General features: G+C 43.6%; 1 protein-coding gene across 1 annotated transcript; it reads right to left on the reverse strand.

Annotated features, from left to right (window-relative positions):
* Window positions 1-1,856: 1,856 nt before the first annotated feature.
* Window positions 1,857-9,209, reverse strand: SPINK2 (serine peptidase inhibitor Kazal type 2). The gene is made up of 4 exons (XM_055587465.1): window positions 9,108-9,209; window positions 8,238-8,281; window positions 3,589-3,698; window positions 1,857-2,182 (listed from the first exon to the last, which is right to left on the reverse strand). The coding sequence occupies exons 1-4, from the start codon at window positions 9,163-9,165 to the stop codon at window positions 2,137-2,139; spliced, it is 258 nt and encodes an 85-aa protein (XP_055443440.1). The 5' UTR covers window positions 9,166-9,209; the 3' UTR covers window positions 1,857-2,136.
* Between the last annotated feature and the right edge of the window lie 15,619 nt (window positions 9,210-24,828).

Genomic DNA, 24,828 nt, shown 5'->3' on the forward strand with positions numbered 1-24,828 from the left:
ATTTCTTATCATTGTTATGACACATTTCTACATGTTAACATGTAGATAATCTGTGCCCTATTTTTGGTACTCTTATTTCTAAATCCACTTTTATTCTTTGAAACATTAAATTCAAATCCAGACCTAGATGGTAGCAACTATCTATCCCATGTATTTGAGTGGGATTTGCACTTTAAACCAGTCTATGAAGATGATCTGAAGGGCCCAGGGAGATCTACCTGACCAGTCTTTTATAAACATAGTTACACAGGATGCTCTACTCTAGGGCATGCGAGGGCAGAGTAAAAGACGAGGTCCACATTTCTCAAGATGCACGTTTGAGCAGGCCACTCAAGATGGCTGTTCTCTTGCTCTCTGTACATCCTCTGCTCAACCAGTCCCGCCCTGCTTCACTCACAGGACTATCCAATTCTCTTAATTACAGGGTTCAGTCAGTAACTACCTGTGTGGCCCCAGCTGCTCGTTGCCCTCGTAGCCTGACATCAATTTCCCCTATAAATGGTAGCCTCCTTCTCCCTGGTGCAGTGAAGGTTGCTGCCATGTCCTGCCCGCAGGTCTGCTGTCAAGAGTGATGTGTCACCCCAAGACCCTTTAGCTTCTTGACATTTAAGTTCCCCCACATACTTAGGAAGACTGTGTTCCAAAAGGTTAATATTGGTCACCTCTAGAGGCTAGTATGGGCAAGACTTCCATTTTTAAAACATATTTCGGTGTATTTTTAACTTTCTGAAAATCATATACTACTTTTATAAAACTTTTAAGCCAAAAATAACTACAGACATAATGTAGTTGTGGCACATTTATATTATACAACTTCCCACTTTATTGCCTCTACTCCACATAAGAACAGAGGTCTGGGAATTTGGAGACCAGGCTTCTAGTCCACACTGCTTCATAACCTTGGGCAAATTGGTTTGCCTCTGTAGGCCTCAGTTTCTACCTCCTAAGAGGGATACTTGAACTAACAGTAGCTACTATTTCAGTAGTTTCCATGGACCAAGTGCTGTGCTAAGCAGTTTCCTCACAGCAGTTGCATGACTTGAGCATGATCCCTCTTTTCCAGATAAAAATACAGAAGCCCAAGGAAGTGTTGGAATCAGAATTCAAATTCACATTTAGTCCACTTGCCAAAGCCAGGTTTTTTTCTACACACTGTCATCACCCCTTGCCTCTTGTCTCACAGTTTCCTGACCCTAGAATATACTTAAACCTAGGACTTGACTCAAAACCCTCTACCTGGACAACAATTATCTTTCTAAATTAAACTTTGGTCACTTTTATTGCAGCATCTATTCTTTATGTTGCATCTGACTCTTAAGACAGAACATCTCAACCTCAGCACTACTGACATTTTAGACTGAAAATTTCTTGGTTGCTGGGAGGTGTCCTGCTCACTGTAGAATCTCTGGTAGCATCCCTGGCTGCTACCTGCTAGAAGTCAGGAGCACCTACCCTACAAATTGTGATCCCCAAAATGCCTCCCGACATAGCCCCAGCATCATCTAGGGTTCAGAACCTAGGCTCTAGAAAAAGGAAAAGGGCAAGTTTCTGCATTAACTTGAAAGAAAAACTGCATCGGAAGGAATTCTAAAATCTTGTATTTTTATTGCGTATTTTTTTGACTCTATCTGTTCAGGTTAGAGTCAATTTCAGCATCTCACATTATTTGTTCTGTGCACAACACTGTGCCAATTACCATACACTCTACATCAAAGATTCAGGGAAATGGGGAAGGAGAATAAAATTTGATCTGTCAAAAATGACTCTACTTCTCCCTTAGTGAAATTCACCTCCATCTGAGAGGAAAAGAGCCCTGTGAGGCTGAGTGAGAATGGATATTCAACAGGGAACAGTGGTAACTGAACACAATGCTGATTTTATTCCAACTAAATAAAGCAACATATAAGTAATATGGGCGATAAGCTTAACTCAAGGGGCAAATGCCAAGAAACAAGGACTTTTGTTTGTTTGCTTTAATTATCAATCACTGTCCATGGCTCTCTTCCACATCTCATCTCAGAAAATATGGGTTAACAAATCTCACACAAAGAAACACAGAAAAAGAGAAACGGGGAAAATAAAATCCATCTAGTATGCAGGGGTGTTTCTCCAATTTCTCTTCTGTGAACTGCTCCATCAGCAGGGTCCACTTCGGATTACTTTAATATCACGACCATCTTCCCTGAAAATTGACCAATCATAAAAACACATTTATTGAAACTGTCCCACAATTTGTATTAAAAAGACCCACGTCATTATACATTAGATTCTTTCCCAGTTGACAATCATTTTTAAAGCTAAATCTAGGGCCTTCCCTGGTGGCTCAGTGGTAAAGAATCTGCCTGCCAATGTAGGAGGCATGGGTTCTATCATTGATCCAGAAAGATCCCATGTGCTGTGAAGCAACTGAGCCTTTGTGCCACAGCTGCTGAGCCTGTGCTCTAAGTCCAGGAACCACAACTAGTGAAGCCCTTGCACCCTGGAGCCCAGGCTCTGCAACAGGAGAAGCCTCTACACTGAGAAGCCTGCACACTACAATTAGGTAAAGCCCAAGCAGCAACGAAGACCTAGCACAGCCTAAAGTCATTAAATAATTTTTTTTTTAAAGCTAAATCTAGGAAACAATGAAGCTGAAAACCTAACTCTGCCATTTTTTCCCAAACCTTAGGGCACATGGAACTACTCCCCACAAATCACTCTGAGAAGACCTGGTAATTTACTGAAGACTAAGTTCAGAGACTGAACCCCTGAAATACAAAGCAGTGTATCTGGAGGTGGACTCATGGTCACCTAAGCTGGCCAGGTGTCTTACACAGGGGGCATCAGTATAATACACTTATTAGTGAGCATTCTAACAGGCAGAGTTACTAAGACCGGTTTTCTGACCAGTAGTGCAGAGTGTGTAGATCACCTGTACATGGCTCCTGAATTCAACAGAATATTCACTATTCCAGAGTTTAACTACTAAATATATTCTTTTTCTAATTTTTTTTTTTTGGCTGCTCTGGGTCTTCTTTGCTGCACACAGGCTCTCTCTAGCTGCAGAGAGCAGGGACTGCTCTATAGTTGTGGTGCTTGGGCTTCTCACTGGGGTGACTTCTCTTATTGTGGGGCACAGGCTCTAAGTGCACGAGCTTCAGTAGTTGCAGCACATGGGCTCAGTAGTTGTGACTCTTGGGCTCTAGAGCGTGGGCTCAGTAGCTGTGGTGCATGAGCTTAGTTGCTCCACAGTATGTGGGATCTTCCTGGACCAGGGATTGAACTCTTATCCCCTGCACTGGCAGGTGGATTTTTAACCACTGGTCTACCAGGGAAGTCGTAAATATATTTTTAATTTTGGGAAACTACCCATCCCTGGATAGTAACATCACTTAATTATCTGGTCTATAATTGATTAATCACACGCCTCTTTTTCTAACCTTGACCTAGAAAATTCACTGATTCCGTGTCTTTTTAAATATGTCTTAAAACAGAGCTACTTATGTCATATTTGATTATGTCCAAGAAAAGAGCCAAACTTCCTAAGTAATCAAAATGCAAGAGAAGAACTAAAGAATATGTGCCTAGTTTATATTGAAAAATTGCTACCTGATTTTCATACACAGAGTACACTCATTGGGATAAGTGGACAAATCACTTCCACACACGGGGTTGAAGTCCCGGGGACATCCTGGTAATGTATACTGATGGCAGTTTGGCTAGAAAAGAGAAAGGAAGACAGAAATTGGTGAATAACTTGAGACATTTTTATCGTAAGAGGAGGGCCAAGTTCCACCATTAGTCAGTCGTGTCCGACTCTTTGGGAACCCACGGACTGCAGCCCACCAGGCTCCTCTGTCCATGGGATTCTCCAGGCAAGAATACTGGAGTGGGTAGCAATTCCCTTCTCCAGCAGATCTTCCAGACCCAAGGATTGAACCCAGGTCTCCTGCACTGTAGGTAGATTCTTCACCATCTAGCCACCAGAGAAGAATTTGAGCAAAATCCCAAGTTTCCCTATATCTTCTAGAAATTTCCTACAGAAAAATTTCTATTTTACACACACACACATACAGACACACAGGTTTTTCTAAGCATCAGATGTAGTGTTGAAGCAATGGGTCAATACCTGCTATGTATGATAAGGACCTCAGCGGAAGGTTTATGCTGGCTGATTTTTAAATTAAAGTCCAAGATATGCCACCAACGTACTTTACTATCCTCCAGCTTCATAACCTGTTCTTCACGAGCAACTCCATGAGAATGTCCTGTTACATTCCACCTAATTCCGTGGCATAATGCCCAGACGCACTCGGAAATGTAATCTTTTGTCTGGACTTGTAAGATACTAGCATTTAAGCAACAGCATTAAGAAAAGCAGTAGGTTCAGAATTAGACCTCAGGGCTTGTTATGGGCTTAACTGCATCCACCCAGAAAGATATGTTAAAGTCCTAACTCCTAGCACTTCAGAATATGACCTTATGTGGGATTAGTAGGGTCTTCTTATAGGAAATGATCTTAAAGTAAAAAGTTTAGGAGAATAGGCCCTAATCCAATATGACTGGTGTGGTTATAAAAAGGGAAAACTGGGGGACTACTCTGGTGGTGAAATTCCCATTCAGGAATTCTTCTCTGGTGGCTCAGATGGTAAAGAATTCACCTGCAATACAGGAGACCTGGGTTCGACCCCTGGTTCAGGAAGATCCCCTGGAGAAGGGAATGGCAACCCACTCCAGTATTCTTGCCTGGTGAATCCCATGGACAGAGGAGCCTGGTGGGCTACAGTCCATGGGGTAACAAAGAGTCAGACATGACTGAGTTAGCTAACACTTTTCTTTTCACTCAGGTGGTGCAGCAGATTAGAATCCACCTGCTAATGCAGGGGACACAGGTTTGATCCCTGGTCTGGGAAGATTCCACATGCTGCAGGGAAACTAAGCCCATGAGCCACAACTACTGAGCCCAAGTACTGCAGCTCTGAAGCCCATGTGCCCAGAGCCTGTGCTCTGTAATGAGAAGCCACCGCAATGAGAAGCCCAAGCACCAAAAGGAAGAGCAGCCCCTGCTCACTACAAGTAGAGAAAGCCTGCACAAAGAATAAATAAATATTTTTTTTAAACAAAAGGAAAGTTTGGACACAGAGCCGCACACAGAGGCAAGATCATGTGAAGACACCAAGAGAATGCCATTTACAAGCCAAGAAATGCCTGAGGCTACGAGATACTATGAGAGAGGACTGGAACAGATTCTTTCTTACAGCCTTCGGAAGGAACCAACCCTGCCAACACCTTGAGTTTGAACATCCAGCCTTGAGAACTGTGAGACAATCCATCTCTGTTGTTTAAGTCACTCAGTTTGTGGCTTTATTACAGCAGCCCTAACAAACTGATATTGGATCATGGAACTCAACTCTCAGATTCGACGGAATTGAGGCCAGAGAGGTAATATGTCTTGCTCATAGCCACTAGTCTCCAGCAGAACCAGGACTAGAACTGGTCACAGTGGTCACACCATAGCGTGCAGAGGCTCACTCTAGTAACAGGTTGAATATATGATCTGCTGTATTTGTTGTGTTTTAGTAATAGTGATCGTCTTTCCTCACTTTAGAATAAGTGTTTAGTACTCTGAATAAATGAAATATACCTTTTCCTTCATATTATGTGGACTCATAGAGACCTAAGTAGGACAGGGCATTGGCCAAACTCTGAACTAAAGAGAAACTTTTGACCCTTTCCATCCTGCGTTCAGCCTTCTATCTCCATTTAGGAGCCTGATGTGTTCTTCCTGTTCTAGGCTCACTAAGATGATGGCTTCTAGGACAGCTTCCACAGGAGACTAGATAGTCTCTTTCCAATGAGACTGGGACAACTGGTAATTGGCCATTTAATTGAAAAAGTCGATTTAAGTAGGGAAAGAGTAACAAAAATTATAACATACCCTAAACATTTTCTCTTAAAACATATAAATGAAAATAAAATTGCCAATCTTTTGATGGAAAGACAATGAGGCACAGGGCCAGTTGTAAGGCTACCTACCCTAAGACAACCTCCTTGCAGCTAGGTATGACCACACATCAAGGCCAGGCCAATGGGATGCAAGTGGAATTACTGCATGCAGTTGCTTCTGTGTTTGTGTTAGTCACTCAGTTGTTCCGACTCTTTTCAACCCCATGGACTATAGCTCGCCAGGCTCCTCTGTCTATGGAATTCTCCAGGCAAGAATACTGGAGTGGGTTGCCATTCTCCAGATTCTCCAGGCCGGAGAGTCTCCCTTCAATCCCCCACCCAGGGATTGAACCTGGGTCTCCTGCATTGCAGACTGATTCTTTACCACCTGCTAGGAACCTCCTCTAAAAGGAAGTTGGGGTTTGTCCTCTGCTTCCCCCAATTTTTATTCTTTGTCCATTCCTCCATCCTGCTCCTGGGTGCATGGAACTCTACGCTTTACAGACCAGGATGACAAAGTCCACATCCTAATACGGCAGTTCTGTGAGCTGTTGAGTCCTTGTTATCTGCAGCTGAATCTAATCCTGACACAAGACTTTTCCTACGAAATGTTTCAACTAATTAGAGTTCTGTGTGCTGTCACTGCAAAAATCATACCCATAATAAATCATCCATGATTTCTTCTTTTGTTTTAAATGGGATTTCTCAACTGCATTCGTATTTTGGACCAGCTAATTACTTGTTGTGTGAGGCTGTCTCGTGCATGGTAGGGTGTTTAGTAACATCATTGTTCTCTATCCACTAGATGCTAGTTACAACTTCCTGGTCATGACAATCAAAATGACAATCTGTCTCCTGAGGGGTAAACCTGCGCCTTTTTAAAAATATGGTGAGAATTTAAAGACACTGGCACAGCAAGGTAATATACAGCTAAAAAGTAATTCCCCAATTATTTACTGTTGTTTTACTATACCTAATTCAATTTTTTAGAATTTGTCTTTTAGCAAGTTTTTCAAAAGCATCTGACAGTTTCCATATAAACATTTTCATTTCTTTACCCTCATGTTCATGCTGTCTCTACATTTTTTATAAATTAAGACTGTGGCTGGCATAATAGGCTTGTGAACACAGATACTTGAGTCTTGGTAAGAATACAGCTCCACTCATGGGAAACAAACTCTATGATTTACAGGGGAATAGTTAAACAAGAGGGTGGTCTGTCTCTAATCAGTGAGTAATTGACCTGCTGTGGGAATGGTTAGAGAGAAAGCAGAGAGTCATATGTGATTTGCTTAAATAGAAGGTGGCTGAAGGTCTGTCTAGTCAAGGCTATGGTTTTTCCAGTGGTCATGTATATCCATACGTGAGAGTTGGACTGTGAAGAAAGCTGAGCGCCGAAGAATTGATGCTTTTGAACTGTGGTGTTGAAGAAGACTCTTGAGAGTCCCTTGGACTGCAAGGAGATCCAACCAGTCCATTCTGAAGATCAGCCCTGGGATTTCTTTGGAAGGAATGATGCTAAAGCTTAAACTCCAGTACTTTAGCCACCTCATGCAAACAGTTGACTCATTGGAAAAGACTCTGATGCTGGGAGGGATTGGGGGCAGGAGGAGAAGGGGATGACAGAGGATGAGATGGCTGGATGGCATCACTGACTCGATGGACGTGAGTCTGAGTGAACTCAGGGAGTTGGTGATGGACAGGGAGGCCTGGTGTGCTGCAATTCATGGGGTCGGACACGACTGAGCGACTGAACTGAACTGATCCAAATATGCCCTCCTAACCATTCACATAGGATGCCTGCCTTTAGTTCCCACCTCTAGCCTCCCCATGCCAACAGCCTCAATCAGGACACACCTGATGCCTTCCCTTTTCCCCGTTACAAAGCTTCCCACTCCTTTGCCTTTGAGTCTCAGCTAAAACACAAGTGACATGGCTGACTCACTTGCTACATTAAGCAGTGAATAACTAGTTTTTGCTTGCTTTCATCTGGTTGGCCTTTGCTTGCTTCCACAACTTAATTTGAGAATATACATAAAATATCTAGTACAACATGTAACTACTGGGCATAGGACCTTCTAAATCATCAAAGGAGATATTAAAAGGAAACAAAGCCCTGAGGCCTTCAAGGCCTGAGCAATTTTTAACCAAAGTTTATACTGTGATCTGTGTCAAAAAGCCTGCCTGAGAATCTGGTTTCTAAAGAAGCAGTCAACTGTCTCCAAAGTGGCAGACCTGAAAACCAGCCCCCACCCAAACCACTGTGGGCGTCACTGTATTAGTAGAAACAATACAAGTGGTTTCCTACTTACTGTACTGTATTCTGAAGGTTGACCAAACTGAGCATTGGAAGAGGCTGCAAAAAGGAAACAGACATTTTAAAGGACGTGATTAAGGTTAGTGCTTATTCATAAGGGTGTTTTTTTTTTTGTTTTTTTTTTTTTTTAATTCAGCTTGTGATTTAGACAGGCTACATGTCTCCCTCTCCCTCACATGTGTAGCTTCTTTGACTCCTTCCTCAAAAGTCGATTCAAGTGTGTTCTGGCACCTCTCCTAGCAGGCACACAGAAAACACTCGGTACCGGTTCTGTATCTGACCACCCTAATAGGATTGCTTGGGAAACTCTGGAGCTACCGAATAAAGGTTAGAGAAGTAACTCAATAGTTCATGATATTGTTTTCCTCTGTGGTCGAGATAATAAGTGCAAAATTTGACATTGGGTGTTATCACTTTAACTCGACTTAAATAGACATCAAGTCTGGCTGGACTGAAGCCGCTTTCTCACGAACCCCACGGTGCTTGGCATATTCGGCGTTCACAGTTTCTGATTCCTGTACGTCTGCTGCTGAGGTTCTGCAAGGAAGGCCCCGGGTACATAAAAACCTGACTCCTAACCTTGGATTCCAGAAAATCCACTTTAAGGAAGAAAGAGCAGCCTGGGAAGAAGCCCAAGCAGGAACTAAAGACGGTTGCTGGCTCCACAATGCCACCCCCCAACCCCGGACATCCCCAAGTTCGTGTCCCTAGGCAACTGCGGGGCGGGCCGGAACCGCCAGTAACGGGTGCGTGGAGGGACACAAAGGACCCCCAGGCCTCGGGGAGGGATAGTAGCGGGCAAGACCCCCTTCTCGGTAACTCCTTGGCTGGTCCTCCAGGGACCAGAGAGACTGGTGAGCGTTACCGGCCGAGTCCCACCAGACCAGGAACAAAGCCAAACGCAGCGCCTTGAGCGCCATCATGCCTCCGCGGCCGGCCGTCGGGTCCAGCGTCTGCGCGACCAGGACGGCTCCCACGCGACAGGGCGGGATGAAGGAGGGGGATAGGGGAGGTGGCGGGAAGGAAGAATGGAGCAGGAAGGGGCGGGGGAGGAAGTGGGGAGGAGAAGACAGAAGAAGGGTGGTTGCTAGTCCCTCTCTGGCTAGAATGAGAGCAAGCGATTGAAGAAGCCATCTCTCCCTGCAACAGACAAAGAACCTCATAAGAGCCGTGGATAATCTCGTGGGCTGTCAGTCAATCTCTGTTTCTTCAGCATCTGCTCTCTACCAGGCAGTGTGTGGGGCTGAAAACAAAGGAGGTACCCACTCTCTAAAAGCTTTCTGGTGTACGTGTTGGGGATGAGGTTACACATGGAACTCCACAACGGATGAATACAGTGATTTCTGAACGTGCTAGAGAGTGGTGGGGTAGGGGAAGACTTTGGGAGATCAGGAAAAGCCTCACCGAGGTGACCTTTAAGCTGAAAGCTGAAGGATGAGAAAGAAGCCTAGGGACGACCGTGAGGACAAATATTCCAGGCTCAAGAAAAAGCAAGTGCAGAGACCTGGAGACTGGAGCCAACTCAGTGTGCTCAGCTGGGCCCTAGGTGAGGGAGGGGGCCCGAGAGGCAGTTGGAACCACAAGGCCTTGAACACACCTGGTGTTGTAGGCCCCTGATAAGGGATTGGATTTGTTCTGATTGCAGTGGAGGATTTTAGGCAAGGTCATGGCCCTGACATGACTTATCTTTTAAGATAATGGATGAAGAATGAAGGGGACAGGTAAGAGTGGAGGCAGGGAAAGAAATCAGGCAGCTTGTGCAGTAATCTGGGCAAGGGATGATGGCAACTGGAGTTAGTGGGTAACAGGGGTCTGCTGAGAAGTGGTCAGATTCAGGGTTTCGTTTGGAGGCGGAGCCAACTGGAATAAAGATAAGATCCAAGGATGCTTCCTGGGATTTTGTCCTGAACAGGTGGTGCCATTTCTGTGAGGAAGAACATGTGGAGAAGATGCCTATTAGAACTCCAAGTAGACACATGGACTAGGCATTTGGAATTACAAATTTGGAGCTAGAGATATAAACTCAGAAGTCATCAGCATATCTACAGTATTGAAAACCGTGGACCCAAAGCCCAGGGGAAGAGTACAGCAGAGGTCAGAGGTTAGAGGTCAGAGTCCTGGGGCACTACTATATGCAGAACTTTGACAGATATGGAAAAGAAGCCTGTGAAGAAGGAAGAAAACCAGGCTAGAGTCAGGGATTGCTGAATCGTGGAGCAGTGCTGCAACCATGTCAGTTGTTGCTGTGAGGTTGGGAAGTAGGAGGACTGAGCATTGTTACAAACTTTGATGAGATATAGTCCCTGATGACCTTGATAAGAACTTTTGCAGAGAAGTGATGGCATCCAGAGCCCAAATGGTCTGGGTTGAAGGAATGAGGTGAGAAAGTGGTGACAGATGTTGACGGCTCTCATGAGTTTGGCTATGAGAGTGAAGCCAAATGTGGGCAATAAATGGCCCATGAAACCTGCATGTCTTCTGGGGATCATGTCAAAACCCCTCCAATATCTTCCCATCTCCACTGTCTTAGGAAGAGGCCATTTCTTGCTATGGCCTCCAAGGCCTCTGCTGGTCTCTTACTGCTTTCCCCTGACTGACTCTTCCCCAACCCCAGTGGCCTTCTTGCTCCACCCGAGCACTTTGCACTTGCCTTTCCCTCTGCCTTGTTGTTGTTGTTCAGTCGCTCAGTCATGTCCGACTCTTTGCAGACACCACGGACTGCAGCACGCCAAGTTTCCCTGTCCTTCATCATCTCCTGGAGCTTGTTCAAACTCATGTCCGTTGAGTCAGCGATACCATCCAACCATCTCGTCTTCTGTCATCCCCTTCTCCTCCTGCCTTCTATCTTTCCCAGCATCAGGGTCTTTTCCAATGAGTTGGCCCTTTGCATCAGGTGGCCAAAGTATTGGAGCTTCAGCAACAGTCCTTCCAATGAATATTCAAGACTAAGTTCCTTTATAATTGACTGGTTTGATCTCCTTGCAGTCCAAGGGACTCTCAAGAGTCTTCCCCAGTACCACAGTTCAAAAGCATCAATTTTTCAGTGCTCAGCCTTCTTTATGGTCCAACTCTCACATCCATACATGACTACTGGAAAAACCATGGCTTTGGCTATATGGATCTTTGTCAGCAAAGTAATGTCTCTGCTTTTCAATAAACTGTCCAGGTTTGTCATAGATTTTCTTCCAAGGAGCAAGTGTCATTTAATTTCATGGCTGTAGTCACCATCTATAGAGATTTTGGAGCCCAAGAAAATAAAATCTGTCACTATTTCCATTGTTTCCCCATCTATTTGCCATGAAGTGATGGGCCCAGATGCCATGATCTTAAGTTTTTTGACTGTTGAGTTTAGGCTAGCCTTTTCACTCTCCTCTTTCACCTTCTTCAAGAGGCTATTTAGTTACTCTTTGCTTTCTGCCATAAAGGTGGTATCATTGCATATCTGAGGTTATTGATATTTCTCCCAGCAATCTTGATTCCAGCTTGTGATTCATCCAGACTGGCATTTCGCATGATGTACTCTGCATGTAAGTTAAATAAGCAGGGTGACAATACACAGCCTTGATGTACTCCTCTCCCAATTTTAAACTACTACATTGTTCCATGTCCAGGTCTAACCATTGCTTCTTGACCGGCATACAGGTTTCACAGGAGACAGGTAAAGTGGTCCCATCTTTAAGAATTTTCCATGGTTTGTTGTGATCCACACAGTCAAAGCCTTGTGAAGTCAATAAGCAGAAGTAGATGTTTTTCTGGAATTCTCTTGCTTTTTCTATGATCCAGTGAATGTTGACAATTTGATCTCTGGTTCCTCTGCCTTTCCTAAATCCAACTTGAACATCTGAAAGTTCTTGGTTCACATACTGTTGAAGCCTAGCTTGAAGGATTTTGAGCATGATCTTGCTAGCATGTGAAATGAATTCAATTGTGTCGTAGTTTGAACATTCTTTGGCATTGCCCTTCTTTGAGATTGACCTTTTCCAGTCCTATGGCGACTGCTGAGTTTTCCAAATTTGCTGGCGTATTGAATGCAACACTTTCACAGCATCATCTTTTAGGATTTGAAATAGCTCAGTTGGAATTCCATCACCTCCACTAGCTTAGTTTGCAGCAATGCTTCCTAAGGCCCACTTGACTTTGCACTCCAGGATGTCTGGCTCTAGGTGAGTGATCACACCATCATGGTTATTGGAGTCATTATACCTTTTCCCTCTGCCTATGTGTCTCCTTCCCTTTCTTCTGTTGTAGCTCAAATTTCCCCATATCAGAAATGCCTTCCCTGACCGTCCTATAAAACCATAGTACCTCTCTTTTCTCTTCTCCTGGGCCTGCCTTGTTTTCCTTCTCCCATAGGATTTATCTCAACTTGACTTTTAAAAAAATTTATTTATGACACTCTCATGTCAGTTCCTATAGGGGAGTAATTCTTTTTTGATTCATGCTATATTTCCAGCACCTAGAAGAGTGCATCTCAACAAATATTTGTTAAATGAATAAATTAATTTCTAGGGGGTCGAGACCTTAGCTTACCTAAAAGTGTGGTCCACAGAATAAAACAAACCACTAGTATGCCTAAACAAAATGATGGGGACTTCCATGGCAGTTCAGTGATTAAGACTTATAGTTCCCTGATCAGGGATGGAACCCGCACTCCCTGCAGTGGAAGCACAGAGTCTTAACCAGGTACCTGCCCTGAACTCATATCATATCACACTGGCCATTGTGTTGTTACAGAGCTGGACATCATCAGCCTAGAAGCAGTGACGTTTTCTATTCCTCTTCTGTATTCCTAGTGCCTAGCACTGTGCCAGACACAAGCTCAATAATGTTTGCTGACTTTCCTGGTGGTCCAGTGGTTAAGATTCCATGCTCCCAATGCAAAAGGCACAGGTTCAATCCCTGGTCAGGGTATTAAGATCCCACATGCCAAATGATGTTGCCAAAAAAAAAATGTTTGCTGAATAAGTAAATGTTTGAAATTTTAAACTGACATTACAGCAAGAAAGTAGACCAAGAAGAGGAAGAAGATGACATAGAATACAGAAAACAGAAATTCCAACCCAAGGGAGAAGCAAAGAGAATTAGTAGGCAGCAGTATGACAGTCCTAGGGTTCAGCCAATCCAGAATGGAACAAGCAAGAGGCCCCCGGAGGCAGATTCCAGAGGATGACACAGATAGAATAAGATATGTGTCTTACCATAATTGAGATGAGATTGACATCAAAGGGGTAAAGTTTAGAGATTGAGGTACAACAAGTACATAGAAAACTAAACAAAAAAAAAATTGGCTTCTGGAAAAACAAACTTGTTCAACAATGTAAATATCAATCATTGATCTCACCAAAATTATGATTCACTATTTTGGGAGAATGGGGAGAGAGGAAGTCTATATGGGTGGTGGGAGTGATGGGAGGTGAGAAAGAGGTACATCTTTCACGGTAAAAATCAAAGGATCAGAACTTCCCTGGTGGTCCAATGGTTGAGAATCCGCCTGCCAATGCAGGGGACACCGGTTCCATCCCTGATCATGGAAGCTCCTACATGCCTCGGAGCAACAGAGTCCGTGACCACGACTACTGAGCCCACACTCTAAAGCCCATGGGCTGCAACTACTTAAATCCAGGCTCCACAAGAGAAGCCACTGCAGTGGGAAGTCTGAGCCCCACAATGAGGAGTAGACTCCGCTCGCCACAACTAGGGAAAGTGCAGGAGCAACAAAGAAGACCCAGATCAGCCAAAGGTACATAAATAAATAATTTATTTTAAAAAATAAAGGGATGAAGTCTAAACCTGAAAAAACAATGAGGCATTATATACATGTTATTTATAGGTGTGAGGTTAACTACTCAAATAATTAGCTGAAAGAGTATAAATTGGAGGACTTCCCTGGTGGTCCAGTGGCTAAGACCCTGCAATTCCAAAGTAGGGGACCCGGTTTCAATCCCTGGTCAGGGAACTAGATCCCTGCATGCCTCAGCTAAAGATCTTGCCTGCCACAACTAAGACTCCTGTGCAGCCAAATAAACAAATACTAAAAAAAAAAAAAAAAAAGAGTACAAGTTGGATTCTTCCAGAAATTGGAAAATGAAGCAGGAGGGATGGAGTAGGAGTAGTCCACTGCTATTCTTCTTAACAAACTGTGCCTGTGTTATGGGCTGAATTGGGTCCTCCCCACCCAACATTATGTACCTCAGTATGTAACATCGGTACCTTAGAATGCGACCGTATTTTGAGATGTAATTAAGTTAAAATAGGGTCACTGAGTGGACTCCCAAGATGACGGGCGTCCTTTTAAAAAGATATTAGGACACAGACAACACAGAAAGATAACCATGCGAGGACACAGAAAGAAGATGGCTATCTGAAAGACAAGGACAGAGGCATCAGAAGAAAAGAGACCTTAACCTTAGACATCTAGCCTCTGAGACTGTGAAAAAATATGTTTCTGTTGTTTAAGTCACCTGGTCTGTGGTATTTTATTAGGGCAGCCCCAACAAACGTATACAGTATGTACAAGTGTTAAAAGATTTAAAATGTCATTTTTTTATTAAAAGAAGAAAATTTTAAGAAATCTAACAAATAAAAGATAAGTTACTCTGAGGCACAGCCATCAATGACCTCTAACAGTACCTCATCTAAAATGAGGACATTTATTTACTGATTTTTTATTCCCTTGAGAAACTTTGACATACTGACTGATTCATACAAATTTTGATGGCACTTCAGCAAACCTTGATGAAAGGTTTACAGGAGAGAAATAATTTGGCCAAAAAGGCAAAAGTCAGCACGTTGGCAGATCTGTTTCTTCCTCTCATATCTGTGTGTTGATCTGTCAATCTGTGACATACTCTCAGGTTCAGTCTGGGTCTAGTCTTGAAAACACAGTCTACATCCAACAAAAAGATTCCTGAGCCCAAGCACGGAATTCACTCATTTGAAATAATATATGTTATGCTCTCCAGTCCCATTCCGGCATCATCACAGAAGTGGGACGAGCCCAAATAAGTGTGCAAAGGAAAGTGTCTAGTAGTAGTCTTTTTCTCCCTCAGCGATTTGTTTAGGTGAGCTCAGAAGGCAATGGCAACCCACTCCAGTACTCTTGCCTGGAAAATCCCATGGACGGAGGAGCTGGGTAGGCCGAAGTCCATGGGGTCCCACAGAGTCGGACACGACTGAAGCGACTTAGCAGCAGCAGCAGCAGCTGTATTTGGTGATGTCTACTGCCATCTAGCGAAAACGAATTGAACTACTGCTTCATTTTTTTGGTACTTTAGTTTTCAAAGCCGAGAAGGCAATGGCACCCCACTCCAGTACTCTTGCCTGGAAAATCCCATGAACAGAGGAGCCTGGTAGGCTGCAGTTCATGGGGTCGCTAAGAGTCGGACACGACTGAGCGACTTCACTTTCACTTTTCACTTTCATGCATTGGAGAAGGAAATGGCAACCCACGCCAGTGTCCTTGCCTGGAGAATCCCAGGGACCGGGGAGCCTGGTGGGCTGCTGTCTATGGGGTCCCACAGAGTCGGACACGACAGAAGAGACTTAGCAGCAGTTTTCAAAGGGCTCTCGATTTATCTTCACAGCAATCTCTAAAGTAGACATTGCTGCCCCAGTTTGTGTTAACTTTTTAGAAATAATATCATTGAGCTTATTGTGATCCAGGCACTATACACAAATGATCTTATGTACTCCCCTTATCAATTTTGTGTGATCTGTGAATATTGCCTGTATTTTTATTCCATTTACAGATGAGAAAGCTAAGGCTTAGAGAATTTAAGAAACATGCCCAAATCCCAACAGCTAATCCGGGTCCAAACCCAGAGAGGCAATGATCACTAACACAAACCTTATCTCCCTTCTCCTCCTCCCCCTCCTCCTTCATCTTCATTATCAAACTATGGTGATTATGTGCCAGGCATTTTCCTAAGCCCTTTATAGCTATTATATAACTTAATCCTCATGACAACTCTTTTTTTTTTTTTCACAACTCTTATCAGTTAAGCATAATTACTATTCCCGTTTCCTAGATGAGGCAATCTAGGCACAGAGCAGTTTAAAAAGTTATCCAAGATCATAAGCTAGGGAAAGCATAGCCAGAATCAGAATCCAGAGAGTTTGTGGTTTTGCTCTAATATTTTTAAAGATTTAAATAAACTTTGCTTCTCTGAAATCTGTGAAGTGAATCTTCTCTTCCTCATATCTTACTCTTTGTTTTCCAGGTTTATTAAGGTGACACTGGCGTATAGCATTGTGAAGTTTAAGTATACAATACAATGATTCGATACACATAGAGTGCGTGAAAGGATTGCCACAATAAAGTTAGTTAACACATCCGTCACCTCACGTAATCACAAACAATATGTGTGATGAGAGCATTTAAAATTTACTCTCTCAGCAACTTTCAAGTACAAAATACAGTATTGTTAGTCACCATGTTGTGCATTAGATCCCCAGAACTTGTTCATCTTAAATATAACTGGAAATTTATACCCTTTGACCAACATCTCCTGATTTCCCCCACCCACACAGCACCTGGCAACATTCAAACTTTTTCCCTATTTCTATGAGGGTTTTTTTTAAGATTCCACATGTAAGTGAGATCATGTAGCCTGTCTTTCTCTGATTTATTTCACTCACCACAGTGCCCTCAGGGGAACCCAGGGAGTATTATTCCAGGCCCCGTGCTCACAACTAGTTCAACTAGTATGCAGTTTGAGAAATAGTTTTGTTCTCATTACAAAATCAATACATATTTAGAAAAGCAGAAAGAAAAAAATCACTGTCTCCCCAAAAATATTCTCTTCCAAACAATCAAAATTAATATTTGCTTCCTTACTTCTAGCTATAATTTTAAGCTACTTTGATTTTAATATAAGTGTGATCATATTATAAAAACCATTTTGTGTTGTTTCTTTTATTTAACATTTTAATATAAGCATTTTTTATATCACCCAACTATTCATAATTATTACTGTGAATAGGTCCTTAACTGACATTATAACTTGTGGACAGTAATGCCTATAATGGATCAGGTATTGGTGTAAGGAATTTCTATCTATTTATTCTTTTAATCTCTACAACATACCACATAGGATGGAGAGCATTTTTAGCCACAGCTGGTAAGTGACAGAGCTCAGATACGAATCTCCACAGTTTCCTAGTTCACAAGATGAGGAAAGGAAGCCAGAGAGGGATAATTTGTACACGATCACAACACCAATAAGTTATGAAGAAATTTGCCCACAGATTTTTTCACTGTAACCTTAAGATCTCATCTGCATGCTAAACTCTAGAACTGCCTTTTCTAAAACTGTAGCCACTGGTCCTGTGGCTACTGAACACTTGAAATGTGACTGGTGTGATGTGAGGTGTGCTATAAGGGTAAAATACACACTGAATTTCAAACACTTAACGAATGAGTATAAAGTATTTCAATGATTTTTATATGGGTTACACATTGAAATTATAACAGTTTGTATTTATTGAGTTCAATTACACTATATGATGACAATTAATTTCACATGTTTCTTTTCATGTTTTTAAATGTGGCTACAAGAAATTTCAAAATACACGTGGTGTGCATTGTATTTCTTTCTTAGTGCTGCCATAGATCAGAAACTCTTAAATCTTAATGTGCAGATGAGTCACTCGGGGATCTGAATTAAAATGCAGCTTCTGATACAAGAAGTCCAGGATAGACCTAAGAGTCTGCCTTTCTAACAGGCTCTCAAGGAAGCCAATCCTACTTGTCCAGAAAGACCACATTGAGGAGCAAGGTTCTAGATGGAAGGGAGGCAGTGGGATCAGCATCAGAACACTTAGCAACTCCTATGTTTGGGGGACTTAAAGGAGGCTCTGACATGAGGAAGGGGTTTAGTGGTCTGAGAAGCTCCTTGCAAAACCAGGACAGAGTGCTGTTGGGGAGGCCTAGATGGCAGCATGTCAGGTGAAATAATCAACAGCCGTGCCTGTGAAGAGACTCTACGGGGCCCAGCTGCTTTCTCAATGAAGAAGCTACTGATGAATGCGGCAAGGACAGTTTCTATGAGTGAGGAAGACTGAAAGCAGACTTCATACTGTTGGGGAATAGGAGAGGTGGACTGGGTCACTGCCTTTTTTCCTAGAAAGAGAAAAAACAGAGGCTAAGGCTGATGTTAGGGGCAAGTGAGCAAAAGTGGGATGAGGCGTGGAGTGGATTATGGGGACACTTGCTTGCTTTGGTTTTGCAGAGGGAGATTTATGCATGTCTATGATTTGTGCAGAAAGGGAAAGGTGTGAGGGGGAAGGTGGCCCAGAGAACACGGGCAACTTCCCTCCTCAGTAAAGCAACAGGGTCACTGAACATCAGCTGTCAAGCCGCTTGAGAAGTAAATATGACACAGCCTCTAGGTTCAAGGATCTCAGAGTCATAGTGTCATGGTCTGTGCGCAGGTTGGAAAAGAATTTCCAGACAGGAGGCAGAATGAAAGGAGAATCGAGTTTATTAGATTGGGGGAGGAGGTTGTCTGCCAGTATAGTGAGTGGGACAAGGAGCAGGGTAGGGGTCTGGAGAGTCATTTGCTGCTTGGATAGGTATGTATACTGGGCAGGAGAAGAGTAAGGCAAACATCTTTTCCTTATATGGGGTGAGAGGGGAGATAGGCAATACTACTCAGGAGGACTCAAAAATTCCACAAGGGTTACAACATGTTGGGGAAGGGTATCGAGGGTCTGATTTTTTCTGTTCCTGTATTCCAAGACCATTCTTGTTCACCTTGTTCTTTCATCCTTGGGGCACCACACTGTGTACTAAGAAAACTGTGCCTCTTGGTGTAACCTGAGAAGGCAGTACAAGCTGGCATGGATGAGCAATCTTTTCCACATGAGGCCCAACTCAAGAAAGATGTATATGATCCCCAATTTCCTCACAGTTACATTTAAGCACTCTGCTATCCAAGATGGCTGTTCTCTTGCTCTCTATACATCTGCCTCACGCCCCCCCCACCAACCCCTGCCAACTCGATCAGGGCCTGCTTCACCTACACCTTACTCATTTGACTGACCTTCGTACATACTTGTCCCAGGCCCATTGTTCTTATCTAATGGGCATTAAGGGGTGGTCCCCACTTCTGGTTTCCCTGGTAACTGATGAGTCAAGCTGATGTAAGTGCCCCCATAACTGGTAATCTCCCCCTGCTCCTGGGAGTGAAGCCCCTGCCAGGCCTGCCTGCTGTCTGCCGGACACCATGGGGTGTGCTCCAAGACTTTGCTTTGGACACATAAGCCTCCTCATTCATTAAACCACTGAGTCTCTGTCCCTGACTCCAGGCTCTTCCTTTGGTCTAGAAGGTGGGCAAGCACTGGGCTTGTAGGGCTGCAGGCTGCAGCCCAACCTTCTTCATCAAAACAAAATGAAGGCCTCTATTTGTAGGCTCAAATTTCACAAACAGCTTCTCTAGCAGCGCCTACTACAGTGACCCAGGTGACAACACCACCTCTTTGAAGAGGTGCTGAGTGAGCGGACACCACGTGGGGGTGGTGAGGCGGTTACAGCAGACTCGGGGCAAATATCTGGCTTCAGTATACAGTCACAGACTAGGAACAACCAAAAACCTCTGGCCCCTCAGAAAAGTCTACATTTGGTGGCAACTGTGGGGTGGGGGTTCTGTCCTTTCAGTGGGAGCACATGGGGAGTGGGGAGTAAGGTGGAGTGTGCAGGGGGAGGAGAAGGGGATGCTGTGCAGGTGCAAAGGAGAAACTTCACCCTCCCTTATCTCATCAGCCTGGAGAAGGCAATGGCACCCCACTCCGGTACTCTTGCCTGGAGAATCCCATGGATGGAGGAGCCTGGTAGGTTGCAGTCCATGGGGTCGCTAAGGGTCGGACACGACTGAGCGACTGAGCGACTTCACTTTTCACTTTCATGCACTGGAGAAGGAAATGGCAACCCACTCCAGTATTCTTCCCTTGGAGAATCCCAGGGATGGGGGAGCCTGGTGCGCTGCCGTCTATGGGGTCGCACAGAGTCAGACACGACTGAAGCGACTCAGCAGCAGCAGCAGCAGCAGCAGCAGCAGTATCTAATCAGCCTAAAAACCTCAGCCTCGAAGAGTAACCCACATCAGGCCCCACCCAGCTCATCTTCTGACTAAGGTCTGCAGTCCATTCAGTGGCCTTTGAGATTCCCAGATGAGTTAAAGGTCAATCCTTCAATTCTGGAAATCAGCCCACCTGGGGAATCACATTCTTATGCAAATATTCTGAAGCTAAGAAATCAAAGAACCAGTCCCGAGAAGTAAACAAGCTCTAAACATACAATGAAGATGCCATCACACCCTCCCCTTTCTTCATTTAAGAGGGCCTGCAGAGTACCCTTTGGCCACCTGACGCAAACAGCAGACCCATCAGAAAACATCCTGATGCTGGGAAAGACTGAAGGCAGAAGAAGGGAGCGACAGAGAACGAGATGGTTGGATGGCGTCATTGACTCAATGGACATGAGTTTGAGCAAACTCCAGGAGACAGTGAAGGACTAGGAAGTCTGGTGTGCTGTTTTCCATGGGGTCACAAAAAGTCAGACATGACTGAGCGACTGAACAACAAGAGCATAAAATCCTGTAACTCTTTGGAGATTCACCTCGAGCATCTTGGCTTCCTGGGGGTTCAATTGCCTCCTAGCCCTGGGCCAACCCTTCTCTGCCAGCTCTCTGGGTCCTTCTTTCTCTGCTAGACAGTCTGAGCCACTTTAAAGCAGTCTGGCTCAAATAAAGGAGAGCCATTCCAGTTCTTTCCCTCAAGGATGAGTGTTTACACAGTGTTTAGAAGTGGCTCGTTTAACACATCTCTGGACAATGATCTTCTATTTCTGTAATGACTAGCCCAATACATCAAAGAAGTTTAGCCACTTACACACCTTCAACAGTTTTCTGACACCTTAATAGCTGAGATCCATGCACTTCACCAAGGTGGCTAAAAAAAAAAACAAAACTTCCTGTTTTCTTGAAACTTCCCTATTTAAAGCCACTGTCTCTCACCCTGGTTAAGCTTCCTCCTTTCAGCCTTCTCCCCAGCCTCCTAAGCACACCATCTCCAAAAACCAGTCTCCAGTGCCAGCATGTAAAAGCCTTGCCAAGCGTTGACCCTTCCATGAAGCATGTCTGAAATTTCAACATTTTCCAAAAGGCACACCTCACCCTCATGAATGACTTCTTTCTCTTCACTCCTGTGGTTATTTTGTAAAATGTCCTCACTCACACTGGTTAATTCAGAAAATATTTATAAAGGCTTACTGCATGCCAGGAATTTTTTAAGTTCCACTAACAATTCTAAGATGTATAGGGTAGGCAATGCAACTCATTTCAGTATTCTTGCCTGGGAAATCCCATGGACAGATGAACCTGGCGGGCTACAGTCCATGGGGTCGCAAAAGAGTTAGACACGACTGAGCGATTAAATAACAACGTAGAGCAGGCAGCCCTATTCCCGAGGAGCCTGAAGCTCAGTGAGGGAGCACGACGCCTACTGTATGGTAGGTGCTATGTTTGGGATATTCCCCAAGAATATCCCAAAAATAAAAAAAAGATTGAAAAACCATCTCAGACTTGCTGATGCTAAGTCACTTCAGTCGTGTCCGACTCTGTGCGACCCTATAGACGGCAGCCCACCAGGCTCCCCCGTCCCTGGGATTCTCCAGGCAAGAACACTGGAGTGGGTCGCCATTTCCTTCTCCAATGAGTAAAAGTGAAAAGTGAAAGTGAAGTCGCTCAGTTGTGTCCGACTCTTCGCGACCCCATGGACTGCAGCCTACCAGGCTCCTCCATCCATGGGATTTTCCAGGCAAGAGTACTGGAGTGGGGTGCCATTGCCATTTCAGACTTGGGGACCCTAAAAAGGCTTTCTAGAAAAACAAATGGGGAAGAGCATCCCAAGCAGTAAGCAGACAGGCACAAGTCCAGACATTGGGTCAGCTAGGCCAGAGTGCAAGTTCAGGCAGGGCAAGGGGAGGTGGGAGGAGGCGGGAGTGGAGCCCAGGGTCTAAAGCATGAAGAATCTTTTCAGTCACTCTCAGAAGGTTGGTCTTGATCCCTGAGGCCGATGGGCCATTTAAGAAAATTGCTTTGTGGTGAGCTGAATGCATTAGATGGGGCAAAGGAGCTGCAAGAGTGAAGCTACGGCATGTGGGATCTGATCCACATAGGAACCAGATGAGGGTTTCTTCCTTGAGGAGGCAACTGGAAGGCTTCAAGGTTCCCCAGATGAGATGGGACCAAGGCCTGAGTTCAGCAGAAGACTGTCGTCCCAGTATTTACTTCTCCATTCCTGTGTGTATGCACGTCTTCTCTTTCCTTGGAATGGAAGTCCTGAGTTGGCAACAAGAGAAGCCACCACAATGAGAAGCCCAAGCACCACAACTAAGAAAGCCTGCACACAGCAACAAAGACCCAGCTCAGCCATAAATAAATAAATATTTAAAAAGAAAGAATTTCTCCTGAAGTTTCTCCTAAGGAGAAAATACATGGGATGGATGAGCTTTACTTGGGCATGAGTTAAAGTGCTGTTGAACATCAGTTCAGTGTTAATCAACCAAAAATGTGTTAAGTAAGGTGTTTTTAAACATAAACAGCCATAAAACAAAGTTATTTATTCACAGTTTGATAAAAATAATGTGACAGAGCTTCATAGGAAGCTAACCCTGAATTTTCTCTAGAATGATGGTTCAGTATTCACTAATGGTGTGTTTGTGGCCACTTTATAGAATATACTGTAAGTAATGTGAATTGGCTGTGTGAGTGTTTGTATTTAAGACTATGATTTTCTTCTGAGCTGGGTTTTTTATGCATCTCAGAATTCCACTATGTGGAGTGTGCCTGTTACTAAACTTATATCCGTCAAATCAAACCCAGAAAGAATTGCTTTCCAAATACCTTGGGTCCTGTGTGTTTGTGGTTTTGAAACCTTCATGCTGAGCTTTCTGATGGTGAGACTAGAACTCTACAGCCTACATTCATTCTGTGTCAGCAGACTGCTGTCAGGTTCTTCCAGTAGGGGGCGCTGTGTGTTAGTCGCTCAGTTGTGTCCCACTCTGTGACCCCATGGACTGCAGCCCGCCAGGCTTCTCCATCCATGGAATTCTCCAGGCAAGAATACTGGAGTGGGTTGCCATTCTCTTCTCCAGGGGATCTTCTTGACTCAGGAATCAAACCCACACCTCTTATGTCTCCTGCATTGACAGGTGGGTTCTTTACCACCTGAGCTACCAGGGAAGCCCAGGGGCACTAGAGGGAGACTTTAAGGCAGGAGGAGGAAGGATGGACTTTGGCTCACAGTGCCCCCTTTATCTTTGCCTGCAGAATCCCTTGGACAGAGGAGCCTGGCGGGCTACCGTACATAGGGTCACACGACTGGACACGACTGAAGAGTCGTAGCACGCATGCACGGCCGTTTACCCTGACAGTAGTAGCAGCTGATTTCAGACTTTTTTCCAGCTCTCTGAACTATTATAGCCCTCAGAGGTCTGAGTCTCAGCTCTGTGGAGCCCCTCCTACAACATGGCTCATGGTACCCGCAGGCTTTACCTCAGTTACCTCAGGGTCCCTTTGCTTTTTTCAGACCTTTAACATCTGTATAACTAATTTAATTTCCAAGTTAAATTCTCTCTGCTGAGCTACTTATTATAGTTTCTATAGAGGTTTCTTTTAACTTTTTATTAAAAATAATTTTATACTTACAGAAAATACAGAATAATACAGAAATGCAGAGTAATACAGAAAAATTCTAGACACCCTTTATACCTTCACTCAAATCCATTATATATTTTTTTCCATTGAGGTGAAACTCACATAATATAAAATTAACTATTTTAAAGTGAACAAATCAGTAGCAATCAGTACATTACAATGAATCTATCAACTTTTATCATTTTCCCACATTTGTTTTATAATTCACTATCTCTATAAATACATATATGTGGATGCTTCATTATGCATAATATTAATTATTTTTCCTGAACTATTTGTAGATTACATACAGCATACTCCTTTACCTCTTAGTACAATTATAGGTATTTTAGAATACATTTGAATATAACTATTGGTTGAACTTCCCTGGTGACTCAGACAGTAAAGAATATGCCTGCAATGCAGGAGACATGAGTTTGATCTCTGAGTCGATAAGATCTCCTAAAGAAAGGGAGAGTTTCCCACTCCAGTATTCTTTCTTGGAGAATTCCATGGACAGAAGAGCCTGGTGGGATCATAAAGAGTCAGACATGACTGAGCGATTAACACTTTGACTTCACTTTCACTTTGAATTATAACCATTGGTACATTACTTTAATCTTTAATCCATATTCCATTTTTGCAAAAAGATTCCACAGAGAATGTATCAATTTACTGGGAATACATTTTAGCACTGTTGTTTCTTTATCTTCTTTGCATTCTATGTAATGGCTGTAAGAAAGATAAATTTGAAAATAGTGTTAACCCAAGTAGATTCAAAAGATGTGGCTTTTTCAAAAATGATACACTCAATATTGCAAAATATAATTCTTAGGATTCAAAAAACTTACCTTATATAGTTGAGGTTGGAATTTTAGTTTAATTCTTGTA

Source organism: Bubalus kerabau, chromosome 7, assembly GCF_029407905.1.
Source record: "Bubalus kerabau isolate K-KA32 ecotype Philippines breed swamp buffalo chromosome 7, PCC_UOA_SB_1v2, whole genome shotgun sequence".
Lineage (NCBI taxonomy): Eukaryota > Metazoa > Chordata > Mammalia > Artiodactyla > Bovidae > Bubalus > Bubalus kerabau.

Bases quoted from the DNA above. Each gene is read 5' to 3' on its own strand.
- SPINK2 (XM_055587465.1), bottom strand. From the start codon at position 9,165: ATGATGGCGCTCAAGGCGCTGCGTTTGGCTTTGTTCCTGGTCTGGTGG. The intron at 3,699-8,237 runs GTAAGTAGGAAA...TCTCTTTTCTAG, and splicing joins AACCTTCAGAATACAGTACA to CCAAACTGCCATCAGTATAC. The intron at 2,183-3,588 runs GTAGCAATTTTT...GTCAATTTTCAG, and splicing joins ACTCTGTGTATGAAAATCAG to GGAAGATGGTCGTGATATTA.